The sequence below is a fragment of the Daldinia caldariorum genome (genome assembly GCF_022478825.1).
Source record: "Daldinia caldariorum strain CBS 122874 unplaced genomic scaffold F4812scaffold_2, whole genome shotgun sequence".
Taxonomy (NCBI): domain Eukaryota; kingdom Fungi; phylum Ascomycota; class Sordariomycetes; order Xylariales; family Hypoxylaceae; genus Daldinia; species Daldinia caldariorum.
Window position 1 is genome coordinate 3,819,052 of NW_025953038.1, and position 12,581 is coordinate 3,831,632.

The window sequence follows — 12,581 nt, forward strand, 5'->3', positions numbered from 1 at the left end:
ATGAAGAATACCCTTGAATAACGAATTAAAAGAACAACCCAGACACCGTATAACACTACCCGCCGTTCTCTAATGGACCGAGGTGCCTGCTTTCTAGCCGTTGAAATTATATCCATGAATTCCGTAGGTACACGCGTGCCAATTACCAGGTCTCTCCCAACACCACCTGACTAACTTCCAGCACCTAACCAACTTCTGCCCTAGTTAATCATAATTCAGTACCTAATCCACCCATCTTGGGATCCGGGGGCGGAAAGTCACGCTACGGGAACTAGTTTCGGAACGATCCACCAGTCATGATATCCCTTCCCGGGCGCCGGCATCTCGACCTTTAGCTTCAACTGCAAGCCACCCTCCTCGTTTGCCTCCGCTTTGTCTAATGCCTTCTGTAGCGTGGAGACAGTAACCCCCGCCGCAATCGCCGCTTTAAGACAGTCGCGGACATTGCCAACCCACCGGTCGTGCGCGTTGACGCTGAAGGACTGCGTGGGAGACATCTTGCTCAACGCCTCGTATCCCTTCTTCGCGCCCCCGATGGCGCTCTCGGCGTACTTGAGAAGCTCGCTTGTCGAGGTCTCGGGTTGCGTGGTTGCGCGCGTGAACTCGCTGAATGTCGGAAGCTGGGGCAATGCGATGCCCCGGAAGGGGTTCATGCGCAGATCGTAGCGCATGGTATCGGTGCCATAGGGGCGTTGCGGTGAAGCGATAAGCTTCAGGCGTTGCAGCGCGGTGTACAGACAACAGAGGCCATCCGCAAACTCCCACGTGCATGCCGCGTCCAGCATTGTTAGGCGCAAGTATGATAAGGAGGTCATATACTCGCGCTCCTTAGCGACCGTGTATTGAGGTAGCTCTTGGTCGCTCTTCCCATTGTTACCGAGGCCGTGGCGTGCCTCATCTAGGCTGCGCATTGTAAATGATTTGATGCGGTCACCGTGCTGCGCGCGCGTCTTGGCAAGGTAGTTTAAATACCAATACATACCAGCGAGCTCGTCCGTCTGGTAGACCTCCAATTCGAATCCAAGCTGGACAATCCACTCCATCTGCCTGAGCTTGTAGAGATACGCCCACGACGATAGGGGGAGCGAAAATCCCACATTACCTCTGTCTGTTGTGAGAGGCTTCTCATCCAAGGCGACCTGCAGGAGGTGGTCGATTTCCTCAACGTCCACCTGAAGCATATCCCATTCTTGAATGCTGTGACATAACGTACGCCGAACTCTACATCTGTTCTGGCAGAATATCCTGAAGATATCCAGGTAACATTCCGCCACTCGCTGCCGGAAAATTTCCATCTGCGCTGCAATCTGGTGACGAGGATCGGTGGTGACCTCTATATCGTCGTAGGAAGAGTTGATCTGTGGCGCACAAGGCATAACAACAATCGAAAGGTCGTGATCGATGACTTGCCGAATACTATAATTGCCCAGGACGACCATCTCTCTAAATAAGAGGTTCTGGAGTAACGTTCTAATATAAACTAGGGGTTGCGGCTTTCTTGCCTGGAAAAGCAAGACAAAATTCTACACACGAGTTAACGCTGCTGCTAATACGATACCGACTCGACGAGCTTACTAAAAGGCTTTGCGGTTCTGAGTACTTCAGAATATCCATGATATCAACACCATCTTGGAAAAGCTGCTTAAAGTGGTCATAGCTCTCTTCGAAGCTAGGCTGGACCATCGGGCGTGGTGGCATGGTACTCGCCAACCGTCGCTGTAGTTTGGTGCTGAAAGCTTCAGGCACGGGTTTGCCTAGCGAATGCTGCTTTTTGATATGCTCAAGTAGGCCTTTCATCTGTATCCAGGGCATCTTCAAGGAATCGGGATTGGATTTTCGTAGGCTCGAGAGATCTATAGCCCGCAAGAATGCTATACGTAGCTCGAGCCGAAGGTCCAAGGCCGCAGAAATATCCTTAGCGATTTCGTTGCTAGCGGCGCGAAGGTCAATCCGGGCCTGTTGTAGTATATTATTGACGGAGCCAACGGTTATATCGAGGAGCAAGTCACGACCGTAGGTGTGAGTAACGAAATCTTCCTCCTGCTTGTAGCCTTAGTAAATTGTTTAAACGAAGACAAATCCCGCCTCGTCCTCAGTCTTACCTCATAGTAAAGTTCATCTTTTACGAGCTCATTTACATAACAACATGCTTTTATGAGCCCGAGGCAATATGCTCGCAAAACAAAGAGCAATTTCGGCTGCTTCTCGCGGGCCCGAGGGTCTCTTATAAACTCAGCCTCATCTATACTGGCTGGGTGAGGATTCATAAGCGACTCGATATAGACACTGGTGAAGAGAGTCTGAGAAAGAGGGTAACCGAGATGCCAGGCCATCTAGGTAGGTAGTTGTAACGTTAGGCTACTAAACTGGGAACTCAGGAGAGAAGCCCGGCCGCTCATCCAAGACATACCTCAAGGCAGAGTAGTTGGTCAATAATGCCTAGAATTTCCTCCGGTAGCAGATCGCGGGAGACGTCATATTCTTCGTCGAGTGATTCGCCTTCTGCTAAAGCGCCACTGTCCATCTTCCGGTCCATAATCTGGTAGGATGTGTCTTAGCAGGCACGCCGCAGTAAATGCGATGAGTTTGAAGATGACTCACCTCCAGAGCCGCGACGGACTCAAAAAGGGTGAAATGGTCATCTTTGACTAGTTGTCCGGGTGCCAACTCTATTCCCAAGATTAGTAAATTATGTCTTAGATGGGACCGGAAATTCTTGGACTGACTCTTTACGGCAGAGGTAAACTTGCTGGTGATATCGGTTGCCCTAATTCCGGGATGTGATATGTTTGGAGAAGACGGTACTAGATTGAGTTGTTGCATCTTGACTTTATCACCCTTTATAGGGATGACGGGGGATGACGGGGGATGAAATAGAATTAATCGTTGCTTCCCTTCTTGTTAGTTGGTACGTAATTCCATATGATTAGTAGATAAGTATCAATGAGTCTTTTTTTTTTATCGAACCTGGCTGGTAGTTGTTAGGTACTAGTTCGAAGCTGAAGGTTACCTTAGGTAGGTACCTGTACTCTGCTCAGTGCCGGGCAGTGCCCAGTATAATAATTAATTATATGTACCTAAGGTACACTAACCCAAGTCTTGGCAGGTGTAGCCAAACCGTAATACCGTAACGATAGGCGGATATAGGTACGGTACTTAACGCCTAGGTACTTTGGAATTTCTGTTATTAGTCGTATGTCATGGAAATAGTTGGTTGTAATCTTGTACTCTTCATTTAGGTACCGGTGATGATGAGTAGTCTTTACGGATGGCGCGGCGAAAAGAAGTATGAAGTACGAATAGAAATGATTAAAATTACCTAACCTTAGGTACCTGGTTACTGCTGTAGGTAGCCTGTTTATCTGAATTTTTAGTGTTAAAACATGTAGTACCAAAACACAGATAAGGTCCTGTAGTGGAAGACTTCAGAGAGAGAAAGAAAAAAACACGTCCTGCCGATTTGATTTGCTGTATGTCTCTTATAAGGTGCGACTTGACAGTCCGAATTACGCAGGCGGGTATATTTAATTAATTTATTTATACCTAGTGTACCTAAATATGTAATATCAGGTACCTACCTAATATCAACATGAAATACTGCTCTAATACAATGCGCACACTCCTTTAGGTATGATAGGTACCTTAGGTAGGATTCGGTGTTTCTAATGCCCTGACAAAAGTAGCTGGAGTAAGTATTATACTGTCTAACTTAGAGCCGTAGAGGGAACACTGACTTTAAGTGTTGGGTTTTATAGACGGACGCATGGATACTTACATTGCATGCATGCACTACTTTGGTGCGGCTCAACAGCATGAATCAATAGTATCACGAACATGCTACATTAGGGACTCACAAATCAAGTATTTACTTTTGATAACCCCAATAAACTCGTGCTTTTGGATGAACCTGTTTTATTTTATACAGCTATGCACGAGGCGGTATGATACTCGTCATCGTTGACCTTGTCTATTCGCACGCGCGCGCATCTCCCTCTTTGAGGTTCCTAACCATCCTCGCAAGTTTCGCTCTTATAGTGGATTTGCATATTTCCTAGTTTATGCTGAGCCGCTGGGCGACGAAGAAGAAGTGGCGGCGGTGTAGGCTTCAGCTAAGGGTCTTGGCTCGCCCATCTTGCCGTTCTGTAAGTTGAGGCATATAGTCCGTCAGCTACCATGGCTTTCGAATTCGTTTCCATTCGCCAAATTCCGCTCGAGAATAGTTTAAACTCACCTCCCACTTGGCAAATCGTAGATCCATATCTCCTCGTCGCTCGGCAGCCAGTCTCTTTTCCTCCTTTAAGCTTCGGCGCACGGCGCGGGCTGCGACGGCAAGGTAGCGGTTGTAGCTGTTCGGCCGGAGGAGCGGTTAGCAAGAAACATGGCGACTTAGACCTACTTGAGGGAGGTATTAAAACATATGGGAGGTAGATCGGCTTACCTCAAACCAGCGGCTTTCCACGCGAACACCATGTTGACGGTTGCTCGAGGTTCAATTGGGGATCGGGGAATTGATTGAAGATTCGTTTGTATGCACGGAATCAAAAGATGATAAGCTGCGGCAGTAGAATCGAAGAAAGGACCCGTTCATTACCTAGCCGAAGCCTTGTTCCGAATAACGTAGTGGTCCGAGCTTCCACGTGATTAGAACCTAATGTACGTGCATAACTTTAAGAAGGATTATGTAAACCTTCAACCATGCCGTGTTCCCCCTCTTACAGTATAACACCCCCCCACCCCCTTTTTTTAAAGAAAAAAAGAAGAAAAAAAGGAAAAAAAAAAAAAGAAACACTAAGATAAACCGATGCTACGCGTATGTGCCTCTTATCTGTGTACTAATAATCTGTGCCTATTCATCACTCAATTGTATATTAGGAATCTTTTAACCTAGCTGTTTTGATATACAAGGAGTTTATTACGTATGTGTACCTAAGGTAATTTCAGAACCAGAGCCGTTCACAAATTGATCACTATCTCGTTCCCCAAGTCAAAACCGTGCTTCCTAGCAGATCCGGTATTAGAGCATGTTCGAACTTGATGAAAACTCTAGAGGATTTACTATATGCACAGGTAGCTCGAATCGACTCTACAGCAGTGGGTTAATCTGTTGGTACACTTTTGTTGCCCAATTCTCCCCCTCTATACCTTCAACCCAAGTTCATCCGCATATGGTAGAACGTTTAAGTCACCAAACGCAGCCACGGAGGCCTTGCCGTCAAGAAGAGACTTCGCCGTCTATAAAAATAATTAGCGTCTATAAAACAGGGACAAAACTAAATAACGACAAAAGATTTGTAAACTTACCGTCTTGAGCTTATCAGCCGAGACACCGTCGATCAAGCTAACAGTCTCGGCAATCTGGAAGGGTTTGCCGGTATGGATAATACCCGAACCGGCGGATAGGAGCGTAGACACACCCGACTGGCTAGCATCTAACGCGTCGAACTTCGCCTTGGCAATCGCCTTGGTCAAGTCCTCCTTGCTAATGCTACCTTCGGAGATGCCCTTAAGAGCCTTAACTGCTTCTTCACTTGCCTTGCGGACAGAAGCGGCGGCACCGGTAACTTGGATAGTCAACAGTCCGGCATCGGAGTACGCCAAGTTAGTGCCCGAAGCGGTTACGCCAGGTGCCGAGGCTGCAGCCTTGGACAGAAGCGTGAAACCCGGTGACCACTTGACATTGGGCTGTCCACCAATCAAGGCTGCCAGGACTGCAATTTCAGGCTTGAAAGAACCGAAGCTGGAACCGGGGAAGGCAATGACTAAAGAGTTTCCGGCAGTGTGAGCTGTACGTTGCTCGCCACCGTAGTAAGTCGTGGGTTTCGTGTTGAGTGCGACAGGGCTAGAGGGAGATGCAGGTACACTGTTGAAGAACTGTTCCGTCCACTTGTGCAGGGCAGCTGTCGTAGCGCCGTCTCCAACCAGAGCAATGTTAGGCTTTGTGTAAACGGCTTGTGCGTAGTCAGCGACGCTGTGTTCGCTCAGGTACTTTTTCAGGGTGGTTGAAGTAGTCGGGTATAAAGAAGCACCAAGGCCGGTGTGGAAGGCAACCGAATGAGCCGAGTCGAGGGCAAGAGCGGCAACGTCATTGGCAAGCTTAGCCTGCTTCACCTTCAACACTCTCTCAACGTCCTCGTGGAACTCGTATGCTGTAAACCAAGTAAGTATTTTTTTTATCACCAGACAATAGTCCTGGGTAGCTCACTGGTGTACTTGGTTTCAGAGATGACCTCAGCTAGCAGCTCAGCGAAGTAGGGAATATCCTCTCTCAGGAAGTTTGCTTGGACGATTAATGCTTCTCGAGTATGGTATGCGACTAATTGACCTCCTAGAAGCTCAGCTTCTCGAGTGATACGTATGGCGGTTCGCTTCGCGGTAGTCTGATGTGTTGTTGCGTCTTAATTAGCTCACGACGAAAAAGCCCGAAAAAAAAAAGACGATAAGCGAAGAACATGGGCTTACCTTAAAGGCAAACTCCTCGAGGCCAACAGTAAGACCAGGAGCAGGCTGATATCTAGTACCACCCTTGGCGACAACGGCGAGGTTCGTCGTCGGACCATGTGAATCTCTGGTAGCTACCTTGACACCAGCAACTTCGGTGGTGTCATAGTTGAAAGCGGATGGTGCCGAAGATGCAGCAGCGTAACCTCGGCGCTGAGCAAGCTGGGAACAGCTTCGCCTGCTGGCGGCAAGCTGGGCACCTCTGGAGAGAGCCGATCTAGAGAACATTTTAGAGGGCGATGCCGTCAACAATTGGGCGATTAATATAGTCTGCGACAACAGCTTTTGATCCGCAGATCGTTGGAAGCTTTCCGATTCCGAGCAAAAAGATGCTCAATTCCGGTAAATTCTCGGTTACGAGCTGACGGGTGGGTTTTTTTATTGGTCCGGAATACAATGTCTAAGTTTATTTGAGGCTTAATGAGGCTAGAGTCTGGTCAGCCACTTGCCGACGACTGCCATTGGCCAGTTGAGTGTTCCTTCTAGACGTGAGCTCAATTACTTGGTAATAGGTACCTAATGTACCTTCAGTGCCAGCCATCAGCCATGCAGATGGACTGTTACCTAGAAGCTTAGACCATTCAATTCCCCGCTATCCTAAAAAAAGTTACCCTAAAAAAGTAGTTGCATCGAAATTATTTTTATACGCTAGGTATTTGCTCACTTTTGCGCTGCGCAAACCAACCTTGGGAATCTTCACCACCAACAATTCTATTTTTACTCTCCGCGTTCTACGGCGCACCTTTTCCACCTCTCTTATCTACCAGATGCTTCAATGAAGCCACGGTAGTAATTGTAGCGCTCTAGAGATAGTGAGAGGATCTCTAGAAGCCAACCCCTTCGACAAGTCCCCAAATTCTATCTGTTTAACTCGCGGCCGAATCCCAAGTTGTCAGCCAGTCAGTTCAACCAGTCATGTTAGTGGTAAGTCGAAGTCCTATTCCAATTCTTACAACTTCGCGACGATGCGCAGGATTGCCACCTTATTATATCATAAGGAGAAACCTGCTAACAGAAACATTCTATTAACAGACAAAAAACGTTGCAGAACTTTGCGTTCTGCTGATCAGCGAGTTGTACGGCCAGCTCCCATCGGTAATATTTCCCCCCTTTCGATGATATCCTTCAGGGCCTATAGTAGTACAACTTGAAAGCTGACAAGTTTCCACTTCGCAGCGCATATTCGCGGATCTTCTCGCAAGAGGCAGGTCGACCGTCGCGCAAGTAGCACAACATACTTCGCTCAACCAGCGACAAGTGCGCCATGGGATAGCTGTGCTCGTTCAGCTAAACCTCGTCTTCCATTTTACGGATCAAGACTTGGGTATTACGTATTACGATGCAAACCCCCATGCTGCCTACAATCTTGTCCGAACGGGAAAGATCCTCGACATGGTCCGTGAAAAATATGGATCCAATGCGCATGCTCTCGTAAACGAGGTCCTAATTCAGGGCCACACGAAGATTTCCGACCTCGTCGCTGCTTTCAAGAAGACAAATATTGCACAGAACCAGGGCGTCAATGGTGTATCGCAAAATGGTCACCACCATGTTAACGGAAATGGTGTTAGCAATGGTACAATCGATATAAAGGTTGGGGATGAAGATATGCATCTGGAGAACCAAGCCTATGATAGCCTCGCGCAGCTTATTGCAGCTGGTATTCTTGAGCCGCTTACTCTGGCCATGTACCAGTCTCCCCAGGATCTGAGAAGCACAATTGAGCAAGAATTTTTAGCGAAACACTACCCCACTGGTATTCGAGGCTCAAAACAAACAGCCGAATTCGACAAGTATGTCAGAGACAAGCTAAGGGAGTTCCATCTTGAAAATACGAAACTAAAGAATGACCTTGAATTTGAACTCGAGAACGGGTCTAGCTCCAAGCGCCGGAAGCTAACAAACGGAAATGCGTCCAACATATTCACCAACGACGGAGCAAAATCCATTTTACTAAAATATGTGAGTGTTGACCTTACAGCCTCGAAGCAATGCACCCCTCGAAAGTTTGCTAAACATTTTTCCTTAGCTTGATACCGTACTTCGGGTAAACTATGATAAGTGTGTAGTCGAACTTCGCAACCTAAAACTCGAGCGTTATGTGGAAGATTTGATTGGCGACACTACAGCAAAAGTATATGCAACATTACTTGACGTATTGAGCAAAAAGATTTCTCGTTGTCAAATAGATAGTTCGATCGAGGTTGAAGACGAGAACGACGATGCTTCTACGGGACCTCGTGTCACTGCTCAAGAAATTTTCGAACACCTGAGCCCGTCTATAGATGTATCAGTAGGGGTCGGGACCCCCCACGAAGATGGCGCTATTGATATCCGCCATGCAGAAAAGATCCGTCGGTTCCCTCCGCAACTTAAAGGCTCTACTCTTAAGGAAACACTCCAAGAGGGGGAAGAAATTGTTCAGTCCGACGACGAAGATTACGATCCCAGTGGGGAAGCAGCCGCTAGCTTTGGATTGCACAGTCAGAATGGCTCTGACGAAATCAAAATACAAGAAGCGGACGACACTATTCCTATCGGTACCAAGCGGCTACATCAGATGCGACAACATTTACTCATACTTGCCGAGAGTAAGGAGGGTTTTGTGCGACACTGCGGCAGTCGTGATTTTGGAGAGTGGACAGTCGACTTCGAACCGCTTATGCAACATCTAAAATTCCTCGAACTTGACACGCTTATTGAAAACCGCTTCGGCCGTCGCGGTTTGCGTCTGACTAGAATTCTTAGAGAAAAGGGAAAGATCGACGATAAAACTTTGCCTAGTTTGGCTCTTATGAAGAAACCCGACGTTCACGTCAAGATGGCAGAGATGGAAATGGCAGGGTTCTTAGACGTACAAGAGGTACCCCGGGATAATAATCGAGCAGCTGCCCGGACGATTTTCTTTTGGTTCTTTGATCTCGAGAGAACGTTGCAGCGAACACTAGACAATACTTACAAATCTATGGTGCGGTGTCTGCAACGTTTAGATGTCGAGCGGCGCAAGAAGGCGAGCGTCCTATCGGTAGCCGAGCGAAAAGATGTCCAGGGGATGGAAGAGGAGAAGCTGAGGGGCGATATATATAATGAATACGTCCAGTTTCTCGCCCTCGAAAAGAAGCTTCTTGGCCAGATTGGAAAGCTCGACGATATTGTAGCAGTCTTCAGAGACTTCTAGTGTTCATTCTCGCAATTGATACCAGTATTGGAGGGATTTCTCGCATTGTGGTGGCGTTGGTTCACGGGCGGTACAGCCAGAGAGGCTCAAAAGTGACTTTTTGCATATAGGATGGCGTTGTCTTCTACTCATTCTGGCCAGTTTATTTCGAACTCGGAATTGTGGTATGTTGAACCACATCTCCTATTGTACGTCCTAACAGACGACGAGTGTACACATATTCCGCCTGAGACGATACCTTAGGTACGTCTATAGGCCGTTGTACAATTACAACAACAACTTCTTACTTTCTACACTGTACCTATGGTGCTATAGATTGTAATAATATATGCCAATGCTACCTAGACCTCATATATCTACACCATACGGACCCTCGCGCGTTACATGCACTTACATCGTATATACGTTAGGTACCTAACCTACCTAAATAATACCGAGGAGGTACATACTTACTATGCCCCTCCTACCTACCTAGGTACATACTTTGTAAATAGAGGGGTATGATACCTTATCAGCAGCCGATAAAGTCTTAATTGCCCGGGGGGGACCCTTGAAGCTCCCACCAGCTCCCCGCTTAATTAAGGTTAGTGCGGTACAAATTGGTAATAATATCTCGATTTTTTTGATTTTTTTGATTTTTTTTTTTTTTTTTTTTTTTTTTTTTTCCAATTGCTTCCGGAGCGCAATTGAAATTTTGTCGGCTTCCTGTATGAATTTTATTCCTCAAATTAAAAGTCTTGTCTCTTTAGAATAACCCATTAAGCCTTCTTTTACCCAGGACATTCAGGTTACCTTGTATCTGTTCCGTCTGGGATTTCTAGTATATTTCTCACCTATCACACTTCTTAATTCATAATGGCGCCGATGGTCACTGGTAAGGAGCGCGAGTCCAATCTCGCTCGCCTTCTTGGTTCCGGTACGGTTTAAGTAGCAACGATACCATTACGCATAATAAATTACTGACAGACATTACATAGGCTCCGCCGGTATTGCCGAATTGGCTGTCTTCCACCCTGTGCGTGCTTGTACAGTTCGAAACGTTGCGGCGCAAGACTAATAAGTCCAAAGGTCGACACTATTGCCAAGCGGTTAATGAGCAACCAGACGAAGGTGCGGATGGGACACCTATCTATAAGTTTCTTGAAGCGCATAATACTAACTTAGGTACCTAATCCTATAGATCAGGAATACCAGCGAACTAAACAAGGTTATCTTCAAGGAGACGGCAGACGCGGCATTCGGTCGAAAGTTCTTCTCTCTCTTTCCGGGGTTAGGTTATGCGGCCGGTTATAAGGTTGGAGATTTCTTTTACATTGGCAGGAAAATAGGTGGCTAAACATAATCTATTCTAGGTCTTGCAAAGGATATACAAATATGGTGGTCAACCCATTGCGAAGGATTACCTTGCGTTGCACTATGGCAAGGACTTTGAGAGCGCGTTCGGAAAGAAGACCGGCAAGGCGATCATGCACTCGACTGCTGGAAGGTCGGTGTTAGATTATTACTTGTTTAATTCTATCAACTAACATATTCCAGTCTGATTGGTATTGGCGAGATCGTCTTGCTCCCGCTAGACGTTTTAAAGATTAAGCGCCAGACTAACCCAGAAGCATTCCGAGGCCGAGGCATCTTCAAGATCATCTCCGATGAGGGCTTTGGATTATACAGAGGTTGGGGGTGGACTGCTGCCCGAAATGCCCCTGGTTCCTTTGCAGTATGTTCATCCAGATGAAACGGTGCTCTCTTCTAGCGTACAACTCTAACACTTTACAGCTCTTCGGTGGCTCGGCCTTTACCAAGGAATACGTCTTCAAACTAAATGACTACAACAAGGCGTCGTGGTTCCAGAACTTCATCGCTTCGATTGCTGGTGCTTCGGCATCCCTGGTTGTCTCGGCTCCCCTGGACGTTATCAAGACCCGTATTCAGAACAGGAATTTCGAGAACCCCGAAAGTGGTTTCCGAATCTTGTCTAACATGGCGAAGAACGAGGGTTTCTCTAGTTTCTTCAAGGGATTAGTACCCAAGGTAAGGACTACTGTATGATTCATCTTGAGCTTTAAAACTAACCTTTTATAGCTGCTCATGACTGGACCGAAGCTGGTCTTCTCCTTCTGGCTCGCCCAGACTTTAATCCCAGCATTCGACAATATGTTGAAATAGAAAATTTAACTTGTATCATATATCTGAACGCCAGCGTTCCACTGTATGTATATACGATTGAGCCGGCGTTTCAATGGTCGGGGATGGGACAGCGCTAGAGAGGGCGGGTTCTATCGGTTTGGACTTACTAGATGATTATGAAAGATTTCCGCGAGGTAGGTCAGAATTGCTACCTAGATACGAAACAAAAATAAATACTCAACTCTTAGACTGCCCAAGGTTGTAATTGATTCTATTGTGAACATAGATAGACTACATAACTCGTAAGAAAGTATCCATGATACTAACTAACACACCCTCGCCGAACAGAGCTATGCAGAATATCAAAATTACACGCTTCTGATACTCCTAGTGAGCGAATTCTTCAAGTCGTGCTGTGTCTATCGGTCACCCACAGACTCGAGCCATACCTCCCATACCGTCACAAATTTAGCTCAAGTAGATTTATAGTATAAGAAATACTCAACTATGATTACCGTAGTGAATTTTGTATTATCATGAATGCATGTCCGATAATTATCCGCTAAGGGAAAAAAAATTTGCTGGCGGAGCCGCTCACGAACGGGGCGATATAGCGCCTTTTTGAAAACTTTTCGTCAACCGGTCCTTTGGCCCAATGGTAAGGCGTCTGACTACGATCACAAGTATCAATCAGGAGATTCTGGGTTCGAGCCCCAGGAGGACCTCTTCTTTTTCATTTTTGCCGGTTTGATGTGCTCGATATGATGGGGATCGATGCTGT

At 46.7% G+C, this 12,581-nt stretch overlaps 5 protein-coding genes and 1 non-coding gene across 6 annotated transcripts; 3 read left to right on the plus strand and 3 right to left on the minus strand.

Annotated features, from left to right (window-relative positions):
• Window positions 1–58: 58 nt before the first annotated feature.
• Window positions 59–3,009, minus strand: F4812DRAFT_205007 (Mak10-domain-containing protein). The gene is made up of 6 exons (XM_047930282.1): window positions 2,727–3,009; window positions 2,602–2,669; window positions 2,411–2,539; window positions 2,103–2,333; window positions 1,576–2,040; window positions 59–1,523 (listed from the first exon to the last, which is right to left on the minus strand). Exons 1-6 carry the CDS (start codon window positions 2,821–2,823, stop codon window positions 258–260), a joined length of 2,256 nt encoding a protein of 751 aa, XP_047794417.1. The 5' UTR covers window positions 2,824–3,009; the 3' UTR covers window positions 59–257.
• Window positions 3,010–3,555: 546 nt separating this feature from the next.
• F4812DRAFT_416585 (mitochondrial ATP synthase epsilon chain-domain-containing protein) lies at window positions 3,556–4,625 on the minus strand. The gene is made up of 3 exons (XM_047933085.1): window positions 4,439–4,625; window positions 4,232–4,346; window positions 3,556–4,140 (listed from the first exon to the last, which is right to left on the minus strand). The coding sequence occupies exons 1-3, from the start codon at window positions 4,468–4,470 to the stop codon at window positions 4,057–4,059; spliced, it is 231 nt and encodes a 76-aa protein (XP_047794418.1). The 5' UTR covers window positions 4,471–4,625; the 3' UTR covers window positions 3,556–4,056.
• A 452-nt stretch (window positions 4,626–5,077) lies between these two features.
• On the minus strand, window positions 5,078–6,861 carry F4812DRAFT_416604 (LuxS/MPP-like metallohydrolase). Its single transcript, XM_047933086.1, has 4 exons — window positions 6,460–6,861; window positions 6,203–6,377; window positions 5,302–6,146; window positions 5,078–5,232 (listed from the first exon to the last, which is right to left on the minus strand). The coding sequence occupies exons 1-4, from the start codon at window positions 6,724–6,726 to the stop codon at window positions 5,137–5,139; spliced, it is 1,383 nt and encodes a 460-aa protein (XP_047794419.1). The 5' UTR covers window positions 6,727–6,861; the 3' UTR covers window positions 5,078–5,136.
• Window positions 6,862–7,050: 189 nt separating this feature from the next.
• Window positions 7,051–10,022, plus strand: F4812DRAFT_416605 (RNA polymerase III subunit RPC82-domain-containing protein). Its single transcript, XM_047933087.1, has 4 exons — window positions 7,051–7,422; window positions 7,531–7,593; window positions 7,675–8,460; window positions 8,528–10,022. The coding sequence occupies exons 1-4, from the start codon at window positions 7,414–7,416 to the stop codon at window positions 9,674–9,676; spliced, it is 2,007 nt and encodes a 668-aa protein (XP_047794420.1). The 5' UTR covers window positions 7,051–7,413; the 3' UTR covers window positions 9,677–10,022.
• A 271-nt stretch (window positions 10,023–10,293) lies between these two features.
• F4812DRAFT_416607 (mitochondrial carrier) lies at window positions 10,294–12,056 on the plus strand. Its single transcript, XM_047933088.1, has 8 exons — window positions 10,294–10,592; window positions 10,654–10,691; window positions 10,745–10,786; window positions 10,857–10,970; window positions 11,029–11,162; window positions 11,213–11,390; window positions 11,450–11,704; window positions 11,756–12,056. Exons 1-8 carry the CDS (start codon window positions 10,532–10,534, stop codon window positions 11,837–11,839), a joined length of 906 nt encoding a protein of 301 aa, XP_047794421.1. The 5' UTR covers window positions 10,294–10,531; the 3' UTR covers window positions 11,840–12,056.
• Window positions 12,057–12,441: 385 nt separating this feature from the next.
• F4812DRAFT_t30 lies at window positions 12,442–12,525 on the plus strand. The gene has a single exon. It is a non-coding gene; the product is annotated as a tRNA-Arg (tRNA).
• Window positions 12,526–12,581: the final 56 nt, after the last annotated feature.